The sequence below is a fragment of the Cyrtonyx montezumae genome, unplaced genomic scaffold (assembly GCF_038088225.1).
Source record: "Cyrtonyx montezumae isolate F1298 unplaced genomic scaffold, pur_monq_1.0 scaffold_6, whole genome shotgun sequence".
NCBI lineage: Eukaryota > Metazoa > Chordata > Aves > Galliformes > Odontophoridae > Cyrtonyx > Cyrtonyx montezumae.
Genome location: NW_027072067.1, coordinates 10,531,585 through 10,556,483, shown reverse-complemented (window position 1 = coordinate 10,556,483; position 24,899 = coordinate 10,531,585). Strand labels below are relative to the sequence as shown.

At 47.0% G+C, this 24,899-nt stretch overlaps 1 protein-coding gene across 2 annotated transcripts in view; it reads left to right on the top strand.

Moving 5' to 3' along the window:
• Positions 1–24,899, top strand: part of RBM6 (RNA binding motif protein 6) — a 54,106-nt gene that overhangs the window by 28,545 nt on the left and 662 nt on the right. The window contains exons 7-22 of one of the 2 annotated variants that reach the window (XM_065749436.1): positions 10,308–10,382; positions 11,556–11,616; positions 12,702–12,770; positions 13,836–14,084; positions 14,584–14,744; positions 15,154–15,251; positions 15,717–15,759; positions 16,298–16,358; positions 17,329–17,420; positions 18,089–18,241; positions 19,296–19,385; positions 20,123–20,212; positions 20,808–21,071; positions 21,659–21,733; positions 22,302–22,399; positions 23,559–23,670. In XM_065749436.1, coding sequence (XP_065605508.1) covers positions 10,308–10,382; positions 11,556–11,616; positions 12,702–12,770; positions 13,836–14,084; positions 14,584–14,744; positions 15,154–15,251; positions 15,717–15,759; positions 16,298–16,358; positions 17,329–17,420; positions 18,089–18,241; positions 19,296–19,385; positions 20,123–20,212; positions 20,808–21,071; positions 21,659–21,733; positions 22,302–22,399; positions 23,559–23,670 — 1,791 coding nt within the window. Of the gene's footprint in view, positions 1–10,307; positions 10,383–11,555; positions 11,617–12,701; positions 12,771–13,832; positions 14,085–14,583; positions 14,745–15,153; positions 15,252–15,716; positions 15,760–16,297; positions 16,359–17,328; positions 17,421–18,088; positions 18,242–19,295; positions 19,386–20,122; positions 20,213–20,807; positions 21,072–21,658; positions 21,734–22,301; positions 22,400–23,558; positions 23,671–24,899 lie in introns of both variants that reach the window. The other variant, XM_065749435.1, reaches the window with a different exon arrangement.

Genomic DNA, 24,899 nt, shown 5'->3' with positions numbered 1-24,899 from the left:
TACTCCCTGGCATCAGGGAAGGCAGAAGCATTGTTTCTTTTGCTTCAGAGAATGACGGCCAGGCTGCCTTTCTGCAGAAACTGTGCTTTTCTGTGTAACTGTGGTTATGGTCAGCAGTCTGAGCCGATTGTAGTTCAGATGTGGATTGTGATCTGTTTTCTTTCCATGTGAGTTTATGTTGGAGTTCTGGGTACATTGATGGGGTATGTCCAAAAAGAGTGCCTTGTCTTCTGCTATGTTCTGGAGAAATTATGAGAATCATGCAAGTAAGAGATTAAATTCATGTGTTCCCAAGTTCAGCGATGCAAGATTACAGCTATGGCTGTGATCACAGCAACTTTTATTAGTGAATTTCTGTTTCCATTTGACTATAAGTGGGATGTTAATGTTCTTGAGAAGAAATGGAGTGTGATTACAGTGGGAAATGAGGGTTGACGTGCCCTATAAATGGACTGTTGTGTGTGTTATGCATCAATGACAGGCAGCAAGGAAACAGGTATTTAACACAGAAGGAAACAGTATTATCCACCCCATTCTCCCTCAAACCACAGGGCATTTTCAAGACTCTTATTAAAGCTCTAATACTTAGAAAAATCACAAAAACACTGTATTCTGCAGGACGAAATGAGAGATCAGGAGCATTGCTGCCATTCTGCATCTCTCATCCTCTGTGCTTCAGAGGAAAGGCACAAACTTCTCATGTTCATCTCACTTGAGAGAGGGAAAATTTATTCTGGCATCTCATCTGGTGACCTGTTGCAGTCAGCATGTATGAACAGGGCAGCACCTGAGAGGTCCTCAGCTCTCCTATGTAACCAGCTTACGGTATGTTTGGCTCTGGTTACTGTCATAGTAGGGCAATGGGGGAAAAATCCTGAAACCACTTATGTATGAGGAGACACAGGAGAGAGGTGGAAGATTCCTTCTGCATCGACAAAAGATACGGAGGTCTGATGGACTGCAATGAAATGTCTGATGTGGAGTTCTGCCTTGAGGTTTGTTTTGCTGCTCTGTTGCACGATGTGTGTGCATTGACAACTACCAGATGCTACATCCAAACGTCCTCCTTCGTCTCCGCTGCTCCATTCCACCCAAACACTCGCTTAGTCACGTCTTCCACAGGGTGAGCAAGCAGCCTCCAGAAGCTGAATTTCCCAAAAGGAAAGTGGTCTCAAATCAAGTGTGTCATATAATAAGTACATTTTTAATGAGGGTCAGGGCTATAAAGCTGAAAACATGAGATTCAAGTATTAAAATTTCTGAGACTATCTTCTTTAGAACAGGAAGAGGAAAGTGATTCTCTCCTGTTCTCATAGACAGCAGGGGAAATCTTGAGTTTTGTGATGTACAGTCCGTGTCTCAAAAGAAAATTAGGAATGCTCAGATGAGTTTCATGTACCAGACTTGAGCCAGGATGGCTGTAAAAAGCCCAAGCAAACATTTTCTGTACTTTTCCATCAAGAATCTCAGGAGAAGAGTTACCAGAGAAAGTAATTTTAAGTCCTCAGAATCCTAAGATGTATTTTCTTACACATCAAATCAGGTTGAGAGTTCTCACTAGGAAGCTGTTCTGCTGTCTTAATTGTATGAGTAAGGTATTTTCATGTTTATAGCCACAGGTTTTTGAAGATCTTTTTGGCTCTTCCCAACTTGTTATGTCATGAAAGAGGAGAGCTTGGATTTTGGGTTTTCCCCTTCCCTGACATTGTGTTCTGTGTGCGGCTCATGTGGGATCAATATTCATCCTGTCCCATGCCTGCTTCTCTGCCCACAGCTTGTCTAGTCTTCTTCCTTCCCATGTGTATTAGGCCAGACATTAAATGTAAGTAGTGAATTCCACAATGTTGAATAGGAAGCTCTTAGTGATAAGTGTACTGATTGATAAATTGATTCTGTGAAGAGCAGCTGAAAGCTGGAGTCCTGTAGAGCTGAGGATAGGTCACACGTCCTCAGAGCCTGGATATCCTCACAGGAGTTGTCACTTTAAGCCTCCTGCACCCTGACAAGCCACTAAGCCATTTCCTTCAGCAACCCTAGGAACACACCAGGAAGTAGGGCTGTCCTTCTGGATGTTGCCTGGCTGAACCTTTTACAGCTCAGTACATTTGTGAAGGAGGGGCTGCTGGACCCTAGTGCAGCTGTGCCACTTGTGGGTATATGTTGCACCTATGCCAAGCTGGCAGGAGAAACTCATTTCCTCCCAAAGAGCTCACATGGCTCAGTTCTCACTTGGTCTTGCTTCTTTTGTGAATACTGACCCTAGAGGTTAAAGTAGCAGTTTCCCAAATCAGCTTCTAAAAGCACTGCTGAGGGGCTGCAGCTGACAGCCTGAAGTTGTGCCAGCTGCCCAGTGCTGTGTCCAGGCGTGACAACTAAGGGCCAGGGTTTAGCTTTTGGAAAACCACCGCAGGGTCACAGTGATGCGGTGGGAAGCAGCATTTGGAAGGCAGAGGTAAAGTGTTGCACTGCTGCTGCATTCCCCCAGGCAACTCACCTGGTTCTTTCTCTGATCTTTTTGGAGTCAGCACCAGGTATGCACTTTTGCCACTAAATGACAGTTTGAAGACGTTGAGAAATGAAATCCCCAGGGTCAAAACCCTCTTTTCATTGATGTAGCTGCTCCCTCTTCCCTACGTTTTGGATCTTTTCCTTGTAGCAGAGAGGATGTTCTCCAAGGAGCTTGGCTGAGCACTGGCTGCGAAGTAAGCATTGCCAGCAGTGGCTCTGAGTGCTTAATTCAGTGGGTGCACAAGTGAGCAGTGAGGTATGGAGGGGACTTTCATCTGTTGTTACACTTACACAGTCAACATGTTCTTTGCAAATGTTTGTTACTGTGCAGAACATCCTGAACTCCATTCACCGTGTGGATCAAGCTGTGTTGGATTCAGAGTGTAATCTCATGGCTACGTGCACCAGCCTGACTGTGGGATCTTTAAATACATAGCAAAATGCTCTGAATTGTCTAGGAATACATTTACCCTTTTCAGGCAGAGCTTTCCAGGCTAACTTTTTCCCAGCATAATTCTGCACTGGAATTGATTGGCACTGTTTTGGTGCTGTGTGTCCAATATGTAAGTAAGGAGCTGGGCATTTCCTCATTGTTCTCCTGGTTTCCTAATGGCTGTTGCTAATTGTAAGCTGCCCTTGGGGGAAATGTGCCGGAAGGTCCTGGGGTGGATTAGTGCATACAATTGCATTGTGCTAATGTGTTTAATATTTGTATTGTTTAACAGCATTAAGGACTGAGATGACCTTTGAGAAAGGAGGTGGTCATTTAACAAAGTACTGAAGAATATGCCCAGGCACCAGGGCTGCATTTTGGAGAGAGGAAGAAAATCCCTGTGTTGAGAGTTGAGGAAGTCTTTGAAGCAGCTGTTATCCAAACACAGTCCAGGTAGTAGACCACAGTGAATCAGAAAAGGAGTGTAGATGAGGCACCTCTCCCTAGATGTCATCCCTAGAGACATCTGTGAATAATTGCACTCAATACATTATGTATATTTAAATACTCTTTAAATTTTGATAGCTTACGTATGCTTTTCAAGTAGAGGATACAACCTGATTCATGCTTATGGGTGCTGGAAAAAATGTTTGATATCTGTGACCTTCATAGCTTACCCCATAGCATAAACCCTAAACCATCTACTTCTGTTACCTGTGGGATGGGAGCCCCACCAGTAACAGTAGTGCATGGAATCTGGCCCACTGTAAGATGTTATCTTCAGACTCCTCCTGGCCATCACTGTCATCTTCTGGTGATATAGAAAAAGCTTTTGTTTCAAAATGTCCCCATTTGTTCAGCGATCCTATAGTGCTGCTCTGCAAAGGTGTCATCTTCCGAGAAGTTGTTTGGGATGGGGGAAATTGGAGGTTAGAATTAGCTGGCAAAGGAGAAGTTAGGGCTTTCAGTGGAAGGCAGAAGATCCAGTCTGCATCATCGAATCAAAGATAACCTTTCAGATGTGTTGAAATTTCATTAAGAGACAAGATGCAGAAGCTATTCATATCGCCTACCATCCAAATCTGGACCTGGAACATGTAGAGTCCTAGGCACATTGCTTGTTTTCTCAAGTTGCAACACAAAGCTGTCATCCTTCCTGAAGCCCTAATTTGCAGCCTGCCTGTGCTGTTTTGGTGACATTCTTGGAGCAGGACTGAGTGTGCTAACAAGTGGAGCAAATGCTGTATTTAAAAGATAAGCACTTGGAGAGTACCAACTTGGAAGGGAATTAGAGTTCAAAAACCCAAGCACTGAAGTGTAGAGAGCTGGCACAGTTTGAGAGGCAGTTTCTGTGTGTATTTGCAGAAGGAATGTCGGTGGGGGGGGGACGAGCTGTAGAAAGATATTGAGACTTATTTAAAGAGAGTACTGTTGTTATCCAGGGAATTAGAAATCACAGGAAGAAAACCAGAAGTGCCTCAGTAGGGTAGATAAGGTGTCTGTGGAAATAAGAATGCAGACTGGCAAATTCTGCTCAAGGATACTTTCCCTGGATAACCAGACAGGATGGATGGGCTGGGGAGGGCTGTCTGAGGGCATCTGTGTGTCCTAATGGATGGTCCCCATGCAGGTGGGCAATGGGTTTTGTGTGAAGGGAGTTTGGGAAAGAGGCACAGAGGGCTGTCTGGAATAAGATTAGCCTTATATAGCATCTTAATCTGTTATATTTAGCTACTGTATCTTCAGGACTCTTTAGGTTATCCTTCTAATGCCTCCATCCTGGGTTAGTGCCAGCATTGTTTACCATGCCCATCAGTGATGTGTCTGAAATTGTGTTCTGTTAACTCTGGATTGCTGAGGACATCTTTGGGCTGTCTGTCTCAGGCCTCCTCTGACCTCGAAGGCAGTGAGCTCTGAGCACCTTGGTGTCAGATCGCTGCTGAAATTAATGCTTTGCTTGTAAATGCTCTGAAGTCATTCTGCAAGCTCTTCCACTCCGCAGCATCATTGATGCCTAGAAGCCAAATTTACATTCTTCTCAGGTCACTGCTGACACAGCGTTTCTGCAGGATTTATGTCACTGTTGGTCTTGATAGAGATGTGCATAGGGAAGGATGGTTGGATCCACTCAGCCATGTGACTGTGCCCCAGGGATGCACCACTTGTCATCCCAGCCCTTCCCCAGTGTTTCTGGAAGCACCAGCCTGTAGCCATCAGCTGCTCTACAGTGGCATGTTGCAAACAGGTAGATGCTCAAGGAGCTCCAGAATGGGGGTTGAGAGCCTTTGGGGAATGTACGATTCCACTGGAAATTTGCTTGGCATTACTGTTGCTGTAGGAAATGCCAGATCACTGCAGTACCCAGCAGCAGGCCAGACTACTTGCTTCCTCGTCTTTCCATGTCACACTCTGTTTTCTAAACGCTTAATTACAGATGGATTGTGATTTGTTTTTGCACAGCTTTTCTCATCTGCTTTTTGTCAAAGTTAAGCAGATGCACTGCCTGTTGCTCTGTAGATTGAGTCCTTTGTACAGCAGCTGCCAAGGAACTCGGAGATAAAAACTTCAGCATGTAGGAAAACTGGGATGAGAAGCCAGCTTGTGTGGCTGAGATGGTCTTGTTTTGAAATCCAAAGGTCTCTTACCCTCACAGTATCCAGCTGGTCTCTTACCCTCACAGATGTCTTGCTGCTGGCCCAGAAGCTGCTCCGTTTGTCCACAAGGGTCAGAGGGACCAAAGGTGTTTGACCCTCCCTGTTGCATGTGAAGATGAATACGTCAGGGGAGAGAGCGTCATCTCTTCCTGCCAGGCCTCCCTCCATCCTCTCTGCAGAGTCACGAGTCATGCCAGGAACACAGGATGAGATTGTCGTGTAGAATGTGGTGTGATTGGAGCGGTTTGTAATCCAAACTCAAAGCCTTGATTTGCATTTGCACACAGCTGACTCTGCTGCCAGCCCCTTGTCTGTGTGCTGTGCTGTGTTGCCCAGTGAGCGCTGGCTGTGCCAGCAGTGCTTCTGGAGCTGTGGCTCCCTCTGCATCCTTCTCCTTTGCCTTCTTGGACATGACCTGAGGCTCCCCAAGGCAATAAAAACTAGTCATTAATCAGTTAAAGTCATGTTTAAGTGATAATTGTGTAATGACTGTTGGATAACCGTCCCAATTATAGTAATGTGCATAAGAGGGCTGAATTAACATCACGTAAGTGAAGTTAATCTTGATATTTGAATTTGACTGCTTTGCTGTGCTTCCTGTAAGCATTCTTTTGTCATAATCATATGCAATTTTACATCTGGTTGCAAATGATATTTTCAGTTCACTTTAAACATCTGGAACCATGTCAGTATTACGCCTTGGTTATTACTTAGCAGGATGGAAACCAGAAGCTTTCAGTTGATGGTATGGATGTTTTCCATTTAGTCAAAGAAGATGAACAGTATAAGGGAGTGACCGTCTGCAGCGGTGCTTGTTGTGTGTGAGCCAGCTGCTGGAGTAGACCTGTGTGCAGTGTGCTTGGGATGCAGCATCTCTGACAGTTGCGGGTCAGTGTGTTCTGCACTCCCATGAGCTGCATTCCATGGTTACAGCCAGGGGGAAAGTTTGCTTCGCTAATCCTTATAGATCTAGAGACTCAAAGGTGAGGCTTGGCTCTGATTCCAGGCGCCCTTTCTTGAGATAAGGAATGGTGACATGCAGCTACTGTCCTCTGGGAGAGCCCAGGCATGCTCTGCCATCCCACACACCAGCACTGCATGCTGCAGCCATGCCTCCATGCGGTTTGGCAGCTCTCAGTGGATGCTGAAGTGTGACCTGCAGGGTGTGATGCTTGAAGAGCTGTCAGCTCCTTGGTAAGAGGCTCTGAAGTGAGATTTTACTGATTTTTTTTAACGTTTGGCCAAATTCATGGAACCGTAGAGTCATAGGTTCATAAATTGAGCAAAAACAAAAGACTGGACTGACTTGGGAACTGTGCTGTGCTCCAGGAGCTCTCCGAGTTTCTAACTTTACAAATCACTCTTAGAGGCTCTGCATTTTCTTCAGGACAGTTATCTAGATGTTTGACATTGTTAACTTGTTTTCTTCTGTAATCCCAGTCTTAGAGAGTGTAGCAACACTTTTCCAGCAAGTTCTCCCATCCTCAACTCCCAGTCATCATCGTTAGAAGTCTGACAACAAATGTGGAAATAACAGCAGCTGACCTAGAGCACTGGCTGGGAACCGAGCAGCCGTGCCTGCCCTGCCCAGCTGCTCTTTGCTCGTGGGCCTGTATGGCTTGGCAGCTCACAACCTTCCCTGCCTGTCTGAGCCAGCTGTGCTCTGCACAGAGCAGGATGGAAGATTCATGGCTAAGACAATGTGATTGTGAGGAGATTAAACTAGGGATGATATAAACAGCCTCGTGAGCAGGCTTTCCTTGTGCTAGCAGTGCAGTCTGGTTGTGGCCTGACAGTCAGGATTATCTTTACCATTTAGATCACATCAGTACCTTTTAATTCTGGTTTAACTGTCTTTGGTGATGAGGTGCATGAGTGCTGCTCTTGCAATATTAGGGTATTGTTGCTGAAGACTCATGGCCAGTTGATGTGGTCTCCAAAGTTATTTTGGAAGGATTCCATCATCTAAATATGATGGCTAAGGGATTTTCCCTTTTCTTGCCCTCTCTTTAAGAAATCTGTTCTTGTGGTCTTGGGAATTTCATGGATTAGCATCCCTGTTCACAGAAGGGCTCTGGGACATTGCTGCTTGCTGCGTGCACTTGTTGCAAAGAGTCTGTATGGTTCCCTGGCATTGCTCTCTAGGGCACTGTGATGGGATGCTCAGGTGGTTGGAGTCTGCTGCCAGTGGTGTTTGCATGCTAGACCATCATCTGTTATCCCAGGTGGTGCAGATTTTTAGGCAGCTTTAGCTGCAAGCAGTTTACATTCCACTGTATCACTTGTTAATCCAGTACTGCATCTCCAACAGACAGAAAAATGTATATAACTGTGTTCGCAAGGTATCTGAGAGCAGTCTAAAATGTGGATCACAGCACTAAGGTAGTGATGCTTTGTTTTGAATGTAGAAATGGGGAAACAAAAGCAAAAGCTGCTGGTGCCCTTGCAAACCTCGGCGTTTCATTTCCATAGTAGCGCGGCCGCGCTGCCTCTGAAACCTCCCTCTGGTGAGTCAACACTGTGTTACAGCTGGGCTTGAGGGGGAGGTTCTGCACTGGGAGGACCAAAGAGACATTTCTGTAGCATAATGATTTAGATAGAAAAGGCCAGGCTGCTCAGAAGCACGGGTTGTTGGGAATACAGGGAGAACTACCAGGCTTAATGAGTCAAGAGGAGGGGTACTTGATAAAGCGTGTAGGTTTGGAAGAGTTTGTGACTGTCTTGGTGCTGCACTGATGTAACGTAGCCTTCCTTGGCCTTTCTTTTTTCCCCTCTTGAGTTTCTTCTCTGAAACACTCTGAAAATCTTCATCGTTTCGTTAAGTCCTGCTCAACTGAAAGTTGTTTTTATCCAAAATATCTTGCAGAGAAAAGTAAGAAGATATGGCCAAAATACAATAAGGAGTGGCAGGGATTGGAAGAAATAAAAGTTCAGGAGATATTTGGGACGGGGTGGGGGAGCGAGGAGTCAGTCACTGAGCTGCCGAATCCTGTGTGTCCTGAACAAAGCACCCATTTCTGTGTGTTAAATGATTACCACAGCCTTGTAAATGGTTATATCAAAGCCAGTAAGAGCAAGCTTGACAAAGTGAGCAGGCAGTCAGCAGGGTGTGAAGGAAATTAGAGATTAATTATGCAAGTGACGCTTTTCTACAGTATCCAAGAAATGAATTTGCAGCAGAGAGCAACACCGCGTGGACTTGAAAACTGTCTTCCATAAAAAGAAAATGGGAAGGCTTTCTGGCAAGATTTAGTTGTCAGTAGCTGATGTAAGGGCAAAGCTGCGTGCATTGCCCTGCCAGGGGAAGTGCCCTCAGCCCCATCTGTACCCGGTTTGAGCTCATGGCAGGGCTGTTCCTGAGGACCTGACTCAGTGCTCAGCTGAGGTTTTGCTGGTGAGGATGTGCACCCTGCCTTCTCTCCCCACCCTGAGGCTGGTGCTTCTGGCCTGCTGTCATGGTGAGGCCCCTGTCCTGTGTGCGATGTGATGGGTGCCTGTCTGGGATGGGAATCTCCACCTCAAAGGGGCCGGCAGCCCCATGGGCAGAGCCTTGATTTCTGTTTGTCTTCCTCACTCACATTTTCTCATATGCATTTTGTGAAGGTACAGGTGTTCTTCCAGACATGTGCTGTGAGCAGTCCCTGTGCTCTGCATGCACACATTGACCTCAGTGAGGTCTGGGTACAGCACGGCTTTCTGTGAAGCAAGGCGAAGTCAGGCTGGAGAGCAGAGCTTGGAAAGCTGGGTGACAGTGGAAATCCCTGAGGTGTTCAGTGCCTGTAGACCTGGTAGGAGAGAACAACTCTGATGTGCGAGCTGCCAAAAAGGGGAGGTGGTGGCACCCTGCCACTACTCAAGTGCCTTTTATCTCCAGCTTTCTTTGCTGCACTTTTTTTGGAGGGGCAAAGTAATGCTGTCACTGAGTGATTCCCTGCCATGAACTCTTCCCACCTGCCTTACTTATTCCCTATCATCTCTGTCACGTTTGACACAACAGTGTATGCATGGGTGTATCATGACTTCTGAACAAGAACCCTGGGAGCTTGTTTGCTCATATTCATAGTTGCTATGTGTGCTCTCAGCATGACTCTGCTGTGGGGTCAGAGCACCCAGCGAGCTTCTGGCTCACTCAGGATTCCCAGAATGGCTTGGGGCCACGTCCAGCTCCCTGACATCTATCTACACCAGCCTGCAGAGTGGCTGTTCTCCAGGGCTTGTCTCTGGGTCTCCTGTTGGCCACTGCATCCCATGTGGTGGTGACATTCATACTGCACCCTGTGTGCCCAGGCATGGGCTGTATCTGTGTCAGGTGAACCCTCCCTGCTCTCACCTCTGTATATTCTCCCATCATGGAGCTGCCTTGAGGCCAGCCTGGTGTGGCTGGGGTGGAGGATGCTGCTTAGCTGTCCCTTCCCAGCCTGCAGTTCCCCTCTTGTGCCCTGGTCACTATCTCTGCTCTGCCTGCGAAGTCTTTTGTGCCCAGTTCCTCTGGCATCAGTTCACAGCTTTGTAGCCCTATGCTAGAGCAGGACACAGGAAGTTTCCCTTCCACTTCCATGGCAGAACTCCAGCTAACTGAACCGGAGGCTTTCTCCCCCTCCCAGCCTGTTTCACTCACAAACCCTTTGGGAAGCAGAGCTTTTACCCCTCTCTTTGCCTCAATAACATCCATGTGCTGGGCGCATCCGTCATTTACCCCCTTGTCTCAACAGGGAACTCTTTCGATTGGTGGCAAAGAAGTGACACTTGAGTACACCCCATGCCCAGAGTTTTGGCGCTGCAAACGTGTAAGTATGCAACCAGAGAGCTGCATTGTGCTTCCCCTGATGGTTTTTATGGCAGTGGCAGCAGAGAGAGCATTAAACTTTTGCTCAGTAGCTGAAGATCCCTAAGTATCCATCCTGAAGCTCTCTACTCTTGTAAACTTCTGTATTTTTCCCTACCTTGATTTTGATAACTGCTTTTGTGACTGCATGTTGCTTTGGTACAGGTAGCATAGTTTTGTGTGCAGAGCAGCCTTGTCCCTGTGCCCTGTCTCCCTTTTAATGTTTGGGGAGCACAGCATATTTCTACTTGCCCAAAATGAGGCAGTGATTTCTCCAGCTGGAATAGAACAGGTTTTCATTCTGGTTCGTGAGTGTCTTCACTCCCCAGGTAACCAGAGCCTTCACTTCTGGAGCAATACAAACCTCCCCTCTGTCTCCACTCAGGAACCTGTGAATGCATTTGAGTGCAGTAAATTCAGCAGGAAAGGAAGTGTGGAAATAAATGCAAATGTAGGCAGGATTAGTTCAGGCTGGAACTGGCCCATTTGTGGGGTAGCACAGCTGCTTGACTGCCAGCTGTGTTTCCCTGTCCTTCCCCTGCTTCTCCCAGCGCAGGTGCTTTCAGTGCTTGAGCAGAAGAGGGTTGCAGACCCTGCTTCTACTGGCTACAAACCACAAGCTTGCAGCAGGCTCTGGGTGGAATAACCATGCAGGCCCCACAAGCTCTACCTCTCAGTTGGCAGACACCTGTTTGCTGACTGTCCCTGTGCAGAAAATCACACCTACAAATGCCTTTTAACTCAGAGAAGGACTTCGTCTCTGCTTGAGTTGAGAAAAAGCAGGTAACAGTCTCCTTTCAAACAATAGGATGGCTGGTGGCATAGTGTCTGGCAGGGAGCTTTTCAGCCCACTGTCACTTGAGAGGGACAGGACCCTGTTTCAGGGGTCCTCTGTGGTATGAACATAGCTGTGCAAAAATCATGTTCCCAAGGCAATTCCATCTGTGAGCTTTCCCTTTCCATCCCAGCTGAAGCTCCTGCTGCCGTTGCCCATCCTGCCTCTCAGGCTCTCTCTGTAACTTTTCTATGGCTGTAACTTACTTTCTGCAAGCACTTCAGAATCTGACCTTCTGAAGTAGGCTGTAGCCACATCTGCAAAACATGACTTCCTCATGCTATACATCTTCCATTGCAGTGTAAAGTGTGTAATGTGGGCTACAGATCTTCCTGCTCCTATTGCAAGCTCCCAAGAGACGGTGAGTATATCTAGTCCTCCTGTGTCTGGTTAGTTAGACATTTCACCTGCCCCGACAAGTAAGTTTACCTTCTAACTTCTCTGGGGCATCCTTTTTGGTGGAACTGGCTGAGTGCTCTGTAGGAGGGTTACTAATTTTGCTTCGTGTAGGCCCCTTCCCCGTCCACACTAACGATGCTGCATGCCATGCGCTGCTTCTAGGTTCTCTGCTCTTTTGAGGCTTGGTGTCTTCCACATGAGACCTTTCTTTCCTATTGCTTTGACATTGCCCTTCATCCACAGTGACAGGCTGTGTGCCCTCCAGGTCTGTGAGCTCATACTGCTGCCTGCAGGTGACATGGCTTCCCTCCCAGCCCGCCTTCCTTGGGAGATGCAGCTGCATGGTTTTGCTGATACTCTTTTGAGGTTCTCGGGTTTGGGGTGAATGCAGGATGTGAACTACTGAACTCACCTTACTGGCTGTAAGGAGTGCATGGAAGGGAGTTCAGCTCCTCTGGGAGCTCCTCCTCTCCCACCAGCACCTCTGGGTGGGATAGCATGAGAGCCAGAACATGTTTTCTGGAGGAGCTGTTTTCTTTGGGCTGAGCAGGTACTCCAAGCCCTCTGTAAGCTTTGCCTTGGCATCTTTGAGCAGATTTCTGATGCTTCCTGTTTCTTATGCACCTTAGGTAGGAGGGCATTAAATTAACTGCTGATGCAGAGCTCCTTACTTGCTGAAGCACTCTCCCTGTGGATGTTGTGCTATTCCTGCACTGTGGTTCCTCCATCAGTGTTAGGAAGTCCGAATTTACATTGCTGGCCCCCTTGGTCACCGCAGCTGTGTATTGTAATAAAAACTACCAAGGAGCAAAATAAACAGAGCCTTTAAGATGCTGTGAAGACTGATTGTGTTGCATGCTTCACACTGGCCTGTTGTGTTGATTGCAAGGTTGTGATAAGGTAATCTCCCCATGACTGTTTGTTAATTGTTAGGTGAAACAAAGTAAGACTCTACACACAAGCATTCATTACTGCAGCTTTGCATGAGTTCTTGCATGCTCTGGGGTTGCTGGTTTTGAAATGGATTTTAATATGCCTCTCTTACAGGGAACAGAGCAGGCTCAGAGTCAAGAGGTGGTCCTGAGGGAGAAGAAGCATCAGCTGAGCAAGAATTCAGTAAGAGTTGTTCTCCCTATCTCTGGTGTTGTGTTTATGTCTGTGTGACTCAGTTTTCATTTGCAAATTCTATCTGAGGTCCTTTTAATGAACTGTGGCCAAACCTCTGCAAACTGCAGACAAATGAATATGGGACCATCCGGCATGAGCTGTGCTAACAGCCAAGCATGTCAGTGTGCAGTGTTCCCAGTGTTTACATGCAAAACAATTGTGTTCTGCTGTGCTTCCCACTGCCCAAACAATGAGAGCAGGGACGTGCTCTGGGGAATGTTTAAGAGTAAAGCTTCACTGTGCCAGGGCTTGTACTCTCACTCCTTACTTTGTGGGAGCAGACTTCAGCAGTACGTACAGGGCTGGTGACATCTGACTTTAGAGGCCCACAACTTAGGCTTCCCTTTCTAACAGCAACAGAAGCTCAGGCAGGGATCTCTTGTGAAGTGAAACCAGATGCTTCAGAGATCTTCAAGCTCAGAAACTCGGTAGGATTTACCTTCTGTGTATCACATAGCTAAGCTAGGGGCAGGGTATTTCCACATAATGGTACTTCATTTGTGGTAAGTAGGGACCTAATAAAAATCAGTGATTTTTTTTTATGATGTGTGTGTTTGCACCCAATTTTCCTCTGACATAGAGACAGGGTGACAGTCACTAGTTGCTATTGCACAGATACGGAGTGTTCCTGAATAGATCAGGCATAGTAAGGATGTTGCTGCTGTGTAGGGTTTCCCAAACACGAGTAGACTGTATCCAAACCCAAACCCATCCTTATTTATGTGTGCCCAGGCAAGAGCTTGTCCTGAAAGGAGGCCAGAATGCCTCATCTCTCTCAGCAGAGGTCAGGCAGAGGAACCTGATGTGAAACAGCAATGGAAGGATGAGCTGTACATCTGTCTTGCCATTTTTGTGTTTTGGGTCTGCAGAGTGTAAAGACATGGTATGTGCAAAGGACAGAACAGGGTAGCCCTTTCTGAGTTGAACATTTGTACTAGCAGAAAATAGCAGAAGAAAAAGTACGTGCTGTAGCATTGTATGTGGAAAGAGTCCATTTCTATTCTCTAATAGCAGAGGCAAAGCTTGAAAAACCTGAGCAAGAGTTACCAGTACAACCAGGATCTCCAAAGCAGCCTCTCCAAGCCTCAGTTCCTACTCCACAGCAGGAGTGCCAGCCTCAAGAACAGGAGCCAAGGAAAAGAGATGAAGGGAGAGAGCGGCGGCCCTCACAGGAGAAGAGAAGGGACACAGAGAGGCACCAGGAGCTGCCTTCTCAGAGGGAAACAGAGGAAGCCACACCACAGGAAGGTGGAGGAAGCAGAAGTGAGTGGCAGAGAGCCCAATTTGGAATTCGCCTCGACTGCACTCTGTGCACTCCTGTCTGTAAAAAGGGCAGCATTTCACTAAGACCTCTGGAGGCTGTTGTGCAAATGCATGGCATCAAGTAATGGTGGGCTGTCCAGCTCCAAAAGTGCTATCAAGTTGCCCTTTAAAAAGTTAATTCGGGTCCAGCTGTCTTCAGGATGGTACAATTAAATTAGCATAGCAGCAAAAGTCTCTGTAGCCAGAACTTACCTTGGACTGAGCTCCTTCAAGGAGGAGGCTGCATTCTGCTGCTTTCTTGGGGGGAAGGGTGAGGAATTGGAGGGAAGATTCTGAGCAAGCTTGGGAAAAAAAATATGAAGGTTTGCAGACCCAACTGCAAGAAGCCCTGCTGTTGCTTTGAGGAAGTTTAATTTTACTTTACTGCCACAGTAAACCTAGATTTGAATTTTCTTTCTTTTTTCTTTTTTTTCTGGCCACCTCTCACTGTCCTTCTCAGCAATCATGCTGAAACGTATTACTCGATTCACCCCACCAGAAGTGATTGTGGGGCTGCTGGCTCCATACGTGCGAATCTCCACATCCAGCGTGCGCATCATGAAGAACAAAGCTGGCCGGATGGGGCAGACCTATGGCTTCATTGAACTGGATTCACATGCTGTGAGTAGTTCCCTGTTTTTACATCTCTCCCTGTTGACGTGTATAGCAGGCAGAAGTAGAAAAAACACAGGGGTAAAAGAATATAGGAAATAGTTGTACTTGTGAAGACGCTGTCTTGGAGAGTTGGTGGCCGCTCCTGCTTGTCTGGGTAGTTATAGGGAACACCTGATACATCTATTGATCTCAGGCCTTAGGAGCCAAAGACTTTTGTTTCAAGTTGTGTATTTCTTTCCTTAACATCTCTTTGCACATCCTCCTAAATTTGACCATCTCTTGCTCAGATGTTTTGGTTTTTTTTTGTAGGGATATTGAATTCAATGGTTTCTGTGTGTAAAAGGCAAGAATCTTAATCAACAGGGAGCTCCAGGGAGGGTTCACTTGGATGTGAAATTTTCCTTTGCTTTGACAGGAGGCACTGAGGTTGCTAAAGATACTGCAGAATCTGGATCCCCCTATCTGCATTGATGGACGTACACTGGAAGTGAATCTTGCTACAGGGAGGAGAAGGTACGGCCAGATGAGGCAGTAGGGTTGCAGAGGCAGTGTGCCGTGAGGCCTAAGCTGTGCTGTCAGAGTGGGTGCTTAACTGTTAGCATGTGAATTAGCACAGATGTCCCTACAACTTAACAAGATGTTAACAATAAAGCAAAAGTAGCAGAGCTGGAGAAGCTTTAGGGATTGAGCAGTTTAGGAATAACCATTGTATTAGGTGGCCTCCTGTTGTCCAGCCATCATGTCCCATTGTGAAGGGATCAGTAGGTTTGGGTTTTTAAAAAGCAGTTGGAGGGATTCAGCTGCTCTGTGCTGATTGAGCAGAGCATCGGCATGGCAAAACCTCTCTGTCTCCTGGGATGAACACAGTCCAACATGTGGACAGTGAAGATGGTCTTTCTGTCTTTATAGTTCCAGCTGATTGTTTTGAGGTTAATGTGAAGCTACACTGATGTTAACCTGCCATGTTTATCTCAATAGGAATGACTACGGGGAGCATGGTGACAACTCCTACTATGGCCAGGTAGGTCTGTGCAGATACAAGTAGAAGGGAAGGGAGGGAGCACCAAAAGAGACTTGCCTGACTTTTTTTCCTATGCACCACTGAAACTTCAGCATGACTGAAGATATGGTGATGATGCTCAGGTGTACTCTTTGCTGCTGCTCAGCCAGCACACAGGATCTTAATGCATGCAGCAGTGCAGGTCAGGGCACAGATGCTGCTTGAAGGAGGTTGGGGCTGGATCACTGTATGACGTGCTTTTGTGGGGTGACTTGCTGCTGGCTCATCTCAGTTCCTGGACAGAGTGACTGGGCTGCAGGGCCGTACTGAACACGCATGGTGCTTTCGTATGTGTTACCATGAGTACTCTGTTAAAAGATTCAGGGGAGATGGAGGAGTCCTGTGCCTTGCAACACTGTCCATCATTCTGTAAATGAAAAGTTAGGTCTGCTATTTAGAGTAGCTAAATGAATGTTTTCCTGTTCTTTGGGCCTGTGGGAGGGAGAAGCAGTATGATGTATGAGAGTTTCTGATCTGTCTGTGTTGTTCACTTATTCAGGGCAGAAGGGGCATGAGAGACAGGAGAGGTGGCGAATCGCAGAGACGCACCAGAGCACAGTGTAAGTTAAGCTCTGCCTCACCCCTACTATGGAGACTTTTCTTCCTTAAAAGGGCACTGACATGTAGAAATCAGCCAAAAAATATTTTAAAGGCCAAGAGTAGGTTTATTTGCTACACCCACTTCTGAGTTCCTTTGCCAAATTTTAGTCACATTTTCCTATCTGATAATGGATTTCTCTCCAGCCTTACTGTGCAAAAGCTACATGCAAATAAATAAAACTTGCTGCTTTAAAACTTGCTGCTTGCTTTTCCTTGTTGTGGCAAACCAATGGGATAAAATCAACCTGGCAATTGCTAGATGAGATGGAAGAATTTACACTGCACCAGTGGTGCTGGTGGCTGGAAAATGGTTCCTGATTGTTTAACTAGCTTATATACAGTATCATTGAGCTCTGTTTAAATAACATTTTAGAAATGAGAAACATTGCTGATATTATGGCCATACCCTTAAGGCCTTAGGCTTTTCGTGTAGGAACAGGTCGCTCTGTTTCTTCCACAAGCCTTCACGCACCCACGGACGGAAGGGATGTGGGGAGTGTCATCATTTTAAACAGAGGATTGTTTGTAAGAGCACAGATCTTCCTTGTTCACAAGGGTGGGTGGAAACAGTGCCTTGTACTCATTAACCCATTGTGTAGGAAATTGCTGAATTGTGTATCTTTTTCTGGTCAAGAGTTACGATCCTGTGATCTCAGTGCATCCTCCCTGTAAGTGTGTTTTGATAAGGAATTTTAGTGAGAGTCCTAAAACAGAAGAATTGTGAAAATGTGACTACCTCATTATTCCTTAGAGAGAAAAATAACTAGGTAGACCAGTGTGAGGATTCTCTTGCATGTCTTTACCAGGAGAGAAGATTTCTTCCCAGATTTGATCCTCTCACCGGTGCAAGATTTACTTTTGCTTTTGTCTTTGTAAAAGGCAATTTCTGCATTCCAAAGGCTACGTGTTAACTCTTGATTCTTCATTCAGCTCCTTCAGATGTGTCCACATACATTTACGATCCTGAAACTGGGAATTACTACGATCCCATAGCTGGAACATACTATGACCCCAGGACTCAGGTGAGTAGGAACAAAGATACACACACATTGCATGTTCTTACAGACTGTCCTCCTCTGCATAGATTTTGCAGGCCGAAGAGGGCTAGCAAAGGGCGGCATAGAGGCAGCTTTGTTTCTCTCAGTTCTTTGACCTATATAAAAGAGATCCACGTTCTGAAATGGCACCTTAATGAGAGGCTAGGAGCCCAACAGCTGTGTATTGGACCATTTACCGTGGCAGCTTCCTTGACCTCTGAAGCCTTTGTAAGGCTTTTGATCTGCTCTTCATTGAATAGACTTACAGAGAGAGCATCCTTGCTAGATTTTACTGAAGACATGTTATGTGACTCCACATAAAGATGGAGAGCAGAGATCTATATTTATCTCTTTGCTCCCTGAGCCTGGCTTGAAATAGCTACAAAGATGCCAAAAAAGAGCCATCTGCTGAGGTCCTCTGGGGCTGTCATCTTGTTTTCATGCAATTGTATATAACTGCTCTACATGAACAGGGCAGTGCTCTGATGACCTGCTTGTAGTAGATAGTCTTCTGCCCAGCAGAGTCCTGAAGCCTGTGCTTCAGCTGTCTGAAGCTCTGTAGTCCCTTCTTACTGTGCTGGTCTCCTTTGCCCTGTAAGGATAAGAAGTCCAATAAGAAGATTGCAAGGTTCTTCTTTCTTTGCCTCATTCAGAGAGAAGTCACAATAGACCGAGAAGCGTGCTCATCACCTCCAGAGAACAGAAGGCGGCGACATGGAAGCCAGGAACGGACAAGTGAAAGGAAGGATCCGCATAGCAGGGACAATAGGGACAAAAAGGAGAAAGGGAAAAACACTTCTGGCAAGGTAAATCCCTCCAGTAGTCAGAATGGTCAGAGATCTGAGGCTGGGAAGTTGTGGTAATAAATGTTAGAAAAAAGGTGAGTAATTTTTAGAGGATTCAAAAAAGGGAGGGACAGTGAGAGAAAGTGATGAAATGCATGGGGTCAGCAGCAGGCCAGGAACATGATTCTGGCCAAGCAGGGACAAGTTCCTGAAATTTTTGCCTTGTGCATTCAAGTCAGGGCTTCTCATCCCTTCCTTACGATTCAGAAACATCCACGTAACTGAGAGCGGCATTTCGCTCACACTGCTGAAAGCACCCAACTATTGTAACAGTGAGCAAAAAAATGGTAAGGATGTTTGAACATAGTCAGATAGTAACAGAGATTCAGCCCTCCCCTAAATACAGTTCCTGCCCCCTCCAAACATTGCAGACAGGCAGATGAGGCAAGTGGTACTGGTGGACTGCAAAGATGAACTGATACCAAATGCAGTTAGGAGTCTACCCTGGACATTCTTTACAGTGCCTCCCAGAGTCCAGCACCAATCATGAGTCAGTGCCATTTGATGCTGAGCAAGTGCTATCTTTCCCGTGTGCAGAGCTGTTGATTGGAATTAGCTGCCAAAAGTGGTTTGAGCATGGGTGTTTTGAGCTGGATCTTCCTCAGCCACACTGACATATGCTCCTTGGCCTGAGGAATGCCAGGAGAGTTGGTAGAAGTGGTTTAGTTAAAATTGTAGAAACTTATTCTTCTTTGCCTCTTGGTCTGCATGTGCACTGTGGCATGTGTGGTCCTAGGGAACCTGGGACCTGAGGGGTATAATTGACCTTAGTGTTGGTACTAAGTCAGCCAAGGAATCTCATCTGTTGTGGAGAAGGCTTGCTTTCAGGGTCACTAACATAGAAGCACTGGTCTTGGCTGAGCAGAGTGTGAAATCATCTTCAGCAGAAATCCTCCCATTGTTTTTCCCAGCTGTCTGGTTTCCGTGGTTGCTCAGAAATTGGCTTCCTGGTTGCTATGTGCACCCTGACTCCCTGTGTTGGTGCTGGTCTAATTCCCAATCTTGGGTTTTTCAGAATGAGCCTGGGGAGGAGAGGTTTTTCACAGAAGATGTCTTCAAAAAGCCATTACCACCCTCTGTGAAAAAGGATGAGACTGCAGGACTGGTAAGATGTTGCCTAGAGCTTCTCTTTCTCCAGTGAAGGCATGTCTGGAGACTCAGGTCAGTTTTCTGTAAAGATTGTAGACATAAAGCATCACCCCAGCCTCTCAGTTTGTGCTGCTGAACACACAAGTGAGCATCACAGGTTCATCCTCTTGCAGTGCTGGGTAACTAGTCCTTGGTGTTCACTGTCCAGCAGAAAATCCTGAAAGTGCCACAGAGCTGTGTTGAGCTTGGCCATATATTATGCCACAGGCACAGTAAGGAAAACTAGTGTTATCATTACTCTTCCCCACCTTTTGCTTGATGGCATTTCTCACAGGGAAGCAAGACTGTGACTGTTCCTGCAGCACTGTGTTTCTGTTCCCTTGCTGACTGTCTGCGGGGGTTACTTTACACCTCCTGTCCACATCTTTTGTGCAGATGGAGGTGTCTAAATGTGAACTGGCCCTGTGCCCTCTCTGCTGCTGGTCTAAGGCAACTGGGAGCGTAGTCAGCATCGCAGTCCAGCAGAGAGTGAGAGTGGAACAGCTTGGCAAACCGCTTTAGCTGTCTCTGAAACTAAGAATCTAGCTCCAGGAGAAACGCTTCTGGTGATGCCCAGAACTGGAATCTCTCCCACCAAACCACTTTCTATCAACTGCCTGGTTTCCGTGGAGGTTTTTTACATGGGTGACCAGTTTGCTGCTTGCACTGAGTTCATGCTATGGTGGTCTTAACACCTGATCTTGATTCTTTTAGAATGAATCTGGAGAGGAGAAGTTTTTCACAGAAGATGTCTTTAAAAAGCCATTACCTCCCTCTGTGAAAAAGGATGAGAGTGCAGCCCCGGTAAGACATTCTGTAGGATTTTTGCTTTGGTTGAGCCTGGGTAGGTGGCTAGGGAGCTCACCCAAGCCTGGCTGTGACCTTGGGTGGCAGAAGTGCCCATTTCTCATGCTGGTGGAGGAAACATTGGCAGTGGAATGGCAAGGGCAGTTTGCTCTATAGGGCTGAGCTTGTCTGCAGAGTTCTTGCACGGTGAAATTTGTTACTGGCATCTAAGCAACCTCTTCACTCCAGAGAAACTCTTGCATATGCCTCCAAACTGAGGAAGGGTAAACATCACTGATCTCCATTGCTGGAGAATGCGATTGATAGCCACTCCATGCCAGATAGCCACTGCAGTCATCAACTTCTTGCACTTAGTTGTGTGGCAGATTGGAAAAGCCTAGCAGCAAAGCATAGTCCATCTTGAGAATGGAACACCTTCTACTCTGCAGTGCTTAAATGCTGACCTGCCAACTTCTTTCCATTCCTTGCTTATACTGCTGCTCTCTTGCTCTTGAGCTAGAATGGTGACAGTAGATAGTGTGGGGAAGAGGACCCTAGCACAGCAGAGTAGGCTTGGTGCTACAATTGTCAAACTTCCTGCTTCTTCCCTCAGCCCAAGGTGGTGAACCCTCTGATAGGTCTTCTGGGAGAATATGGTGGAGACAGTGACAATGAAGAGGAGGAAGAAGAGGAGGAGCAGGTGCAGTGGCTGCCATCTCCTCACCCACAAGCACAGCGCGAGGAGCAGCCAAGAAAGGCCAAGCCCAGGGATGACAAGCTGACTGACTGGAACAAACTGGCCTGCTTGCTGTGCAGGAGGCAGTTTCCCAACAAGGAAGTGCTCATCAAGCACCAGCAGCTCTCCAACCTGCACAAGGTATGGGGAGCTGGTGGCAATGGGAGCTGCTTGTGTGCTGTGCTCTGCCTTTGGCTCAACAGCTTTGTGATGTATGGGGGAAATGCAGTGGCTGTGTGGGAGGAGCTGTTCTGAATTTGACACAGAAGCAGGCAAACTTCCCATCAAAGCTCTGCTCAAAGCATTGTGTGAGCTGCTTGCTCATGCTACGAGAGTGCCATAACATCAGGGTGGGACATCTTAATAAGCTATAGTGAGAAAGCTCAGAGATGGGGAGAGTGGGCTGCTGGCACATTCAAGTGTGGTAGCAGTAAGAACTTCAGGCATAACTTCCTAGGTTCTGTGCTGTCTTTTAAGATCTTGCTTCTGGGAGGACCAAACTGCATGTGTGTCATAATGGGACAATAGGACAGGTTGCCTTTCCTGCTATAGTATAGGAAAGGCTCCTGGTCCCTATGGGGACCATGATGGCTTCATGGGAAGGTGTTGCATCTGGATTGGTGCAGCTGGAAGAGCCTGCTGCTTTATTTGTACTCTTTATGGCTGCAGCAACTGACCCTGACAGCCTGTATACTCTGCTGTCTCTGGTTCTGTTATCTTCCTTCCAGCAAAACCTGGAGATACATATGAAGATCAAACGATCTGAGCAGGAGCTGGCATATTTGGAGAAGAGAGAGCGTGAGGTGGGTCTGTGGTGGTGGGCAGATTTATGTTTACCGGGGAGAATGTCGGTCTCAGGCATGACCCCCTTCACTTGTGTACTTCTGCCTGTATTCTGGGCTTCATATGCTTCCCACAGAGTCTCAAACTGTGGGGTCACACTGCTTTGGGGCCTATAAATAGTGCTATGGCTTCAAGAGTAGGTCCCCTTTCTTCAGAAAGGTCTGGGTGGTGGTTTTCTTGTCCTGCCAGCCAGTGCTGGGCTCTGGGCTTTGTGGAAACCAGATTTCTGTTTAAAATCCATGCAGTATATGGGCAGATGCTGCTGCCTGACCAGTAATGGGGGAGCTGGAACGCTTCTTCAGAATCTAGCAGAGCTGATTGTGCTGCCATAGCAGGAAGGCTGCAACTACAGATCTGGATCTGCTCAATAGATACCATCAGGACAGAATAACTGGATTGTGAGTCCTAGAATCATCCAGGGTCTGTGGGTCCCCAGGGCAGATTTCCACATGCCTACATAAGCAATCCCCTCTGGAGTGTCAAATCCTTTGTAGGATTGTGCTTTAATTTGTTCTTTCTGTTATGAAGGGGAGATACAAAGACAAAGGTTATGACCGAAGAGAGAAGTTCCAGCAGATGGATTCACCAGAGAGGAAACGATTCAGATACGATCGGGACCCAGAGAGGTAATGGTTACTCTTGGTTATTCAGGGCTGCTGGTGCCAGCATGGCATGTGTGGGGCCAGAATTGGCTGGTGGGGTTGATGATGAGAAATAGCCAAGCTGTGCTTCTTGTGGGTAGAGTTCCCCCAAGCACAGGTCTGTCGTGCTGCAGGACTTCTTGGAGAGGGTGAGGGTTGTGTAGTGCATGGGGATCAGGGTTTAGGGAAAATCAGGGACTTAAAGACAGGTACTGAATAGGTTGGATGGCAGTATCCAGCATTCTTGGTCAGGCATAGGGAGCAGAGTGCGATCTGTTCCCGTTCACTTATCCTTAAGGCATTTGCTGACCTCCTGTCCTGGTGTTTAGCTGTTGGAAGAAGGAGCAGAGCTGTGTTTCATCTGTTCTTGTGACTCAGAGGAATGCTGGGAGCTGTTTCCATCTCATTCAGAGTAGGTGGAGGAAGAAAGTCTGTGCTGTTCCAGTGGGCTGAGCAACTGCTGGGCATATGTTGAAGACAGAACTGGTTCTGTGGCTGTTCCTTTCTGGTACAGCACCTCAAAACTGGACTTTCCCTCCACATCTAGCAGTTTAAAAATCTGTCTTCTATTCCCTCTGTTTTCTTGGAAAAGCTGAGAATAAACTAAAGCAGTTTGTATGCAGTGTGAGCAGCAGCCAGACAGTAGAACTTGCCTGAATGTATGAAGCTATTTTTGTACAGAGGAGTTTTGAAAACTCTGAATTTTGGTCTTGGATTACTAATGACCAGGTGGGAGAAGGGGTGTCCAAGTCAACATTGCTCAGTGACCACAATGCTCACAGCACTGGAAGAGAAGAAAGGTCTACCAGTGCAGAAGGGATTAGACTTCACTTTATTGCTATTGCTAAAATTCAAGAATAGAGCACTTCTGAACTTCTTGTATTGTAAATATTTTGGAGCCTGAGCTCATTTCCTGTGCCCTAGTCTATTTTCCCTGGGGGTGGAGCAGGGATTTACATGGTCAAAGGTGTCTGAACCCTGCAGCGTGTTGGTTTCCTTGGGCGGTGTGCTTCTTGCAAACAACTTGAAGTACCCCTCAGGGGAGGTTTGAATGTCAGTCAAGGTGTTATTAGTAGAGCTAAAAAGCTCTGGCATGCTTTCAAAGTATTGCAGTGCTGAACAATTGATTCTGCCTCCTTTCCAGTGACTATGACCCAAGGATTGACAGTAACAACAAAGGAAACAGAATGTTGCAGTCCACAGGGTGGAAAAAGGGCTTCGGTCACAACCAGCAGGGTACAGCATCTCCAATGGAGGTGAGTCTTACCTCCCAATCAGAAAGAATCACTGATCTTCAAGCTGCTGATGTCTCCCAAAAGAGCTTGAGGCAGTTCTGAGCTCCAGCAAGAGCCAGGATGTGAGACACAGTGCCCACTTAATGGAGTAATGTGTGCATTGAGTGATTTTGCAGGCTGGGAGGGGCTGCAAGTATATTGGCAGAAGAAAGGGAATCAGATTTATATGTGGATCTGTAGGGGTGGAAAACAGCAACAGTGAGTAAGGAGGGTGTGAGCATCTAATTAATATCTGCCCAAAGCCAGGCTGGGTTTTGAATGGACCACCAGCTCAGTGCTCTGCAGCCACGTAACACACACAGCCAAACTGACACCATAGAGGGGTGCAAAAGATTGATGGCTGCTGAAGCTGCTGTTCTGCAGAAGTCTACCCAGTGGGCTGCCCAGGCACAGCAGGAGCAAGCAGCCTGGGGCAGGGACTGCTTTGCTTGCCTAGGGGCACGAGAGCAGCACTGAATCCTTGCAGCTGCAGCTGTGTGGCAGTGCATTTGTCTCCTGGCTGCCTTGCTGCGTGGTGTTAGTGCCTCACTGAGGGACAGAGCGACTTGCAGAGCAGCTTGCCTTGTGACATTCAACTTGCAGTCAATTATATCATTAAAAGCAAATATTTGAGGCTTCGTGACGTGTATTTGCTCGAGCCCACACACACAAGGCAAGCTTCCCTCTTCAGATAGCAGGGACGGGCCCCAGCTGTTGCTCAGTCCTCACAGAGAGTTTCCTGAAGCCATAAAATGGGCTTTGTTATGGGGCTTGGCTTCGGGGATGCGCTCTGGGAGGTCTGACCTCCAATCAGGGCTCTCTGGCCTGGATGGGAGAGCTGATGGAAGGCACAGCCCTCCTGCAGCTCCTACAGGCACCTCCCAAAGGGTCTGGAGAGATGTGTTTTCTTCCCCCTTCCGAATCCTGCAGGGCAAAGCCACGTGCCCGCTTCAGCCCCACCACACTTTGATCTCTCAGCCTAATTGATGACATCTCTGGTATCCATAGAAGTCAGACTTAAAAGCAAGGGAAACATTCAGTCTTGGGCCAGATCTCCTGGGCTAACTCCTGGCAGGTATTACTGAATAATTCAGACTGGCTGCCAAAGCCAGTCGTTAAAAACTGGTCGATTTTCAAAGTGAGCTACTGGGTTCCATGGGAACGCTGTTAGGAGAGAACTGCTGAGCTTGTGCAGGTACAGCTGACTGCAA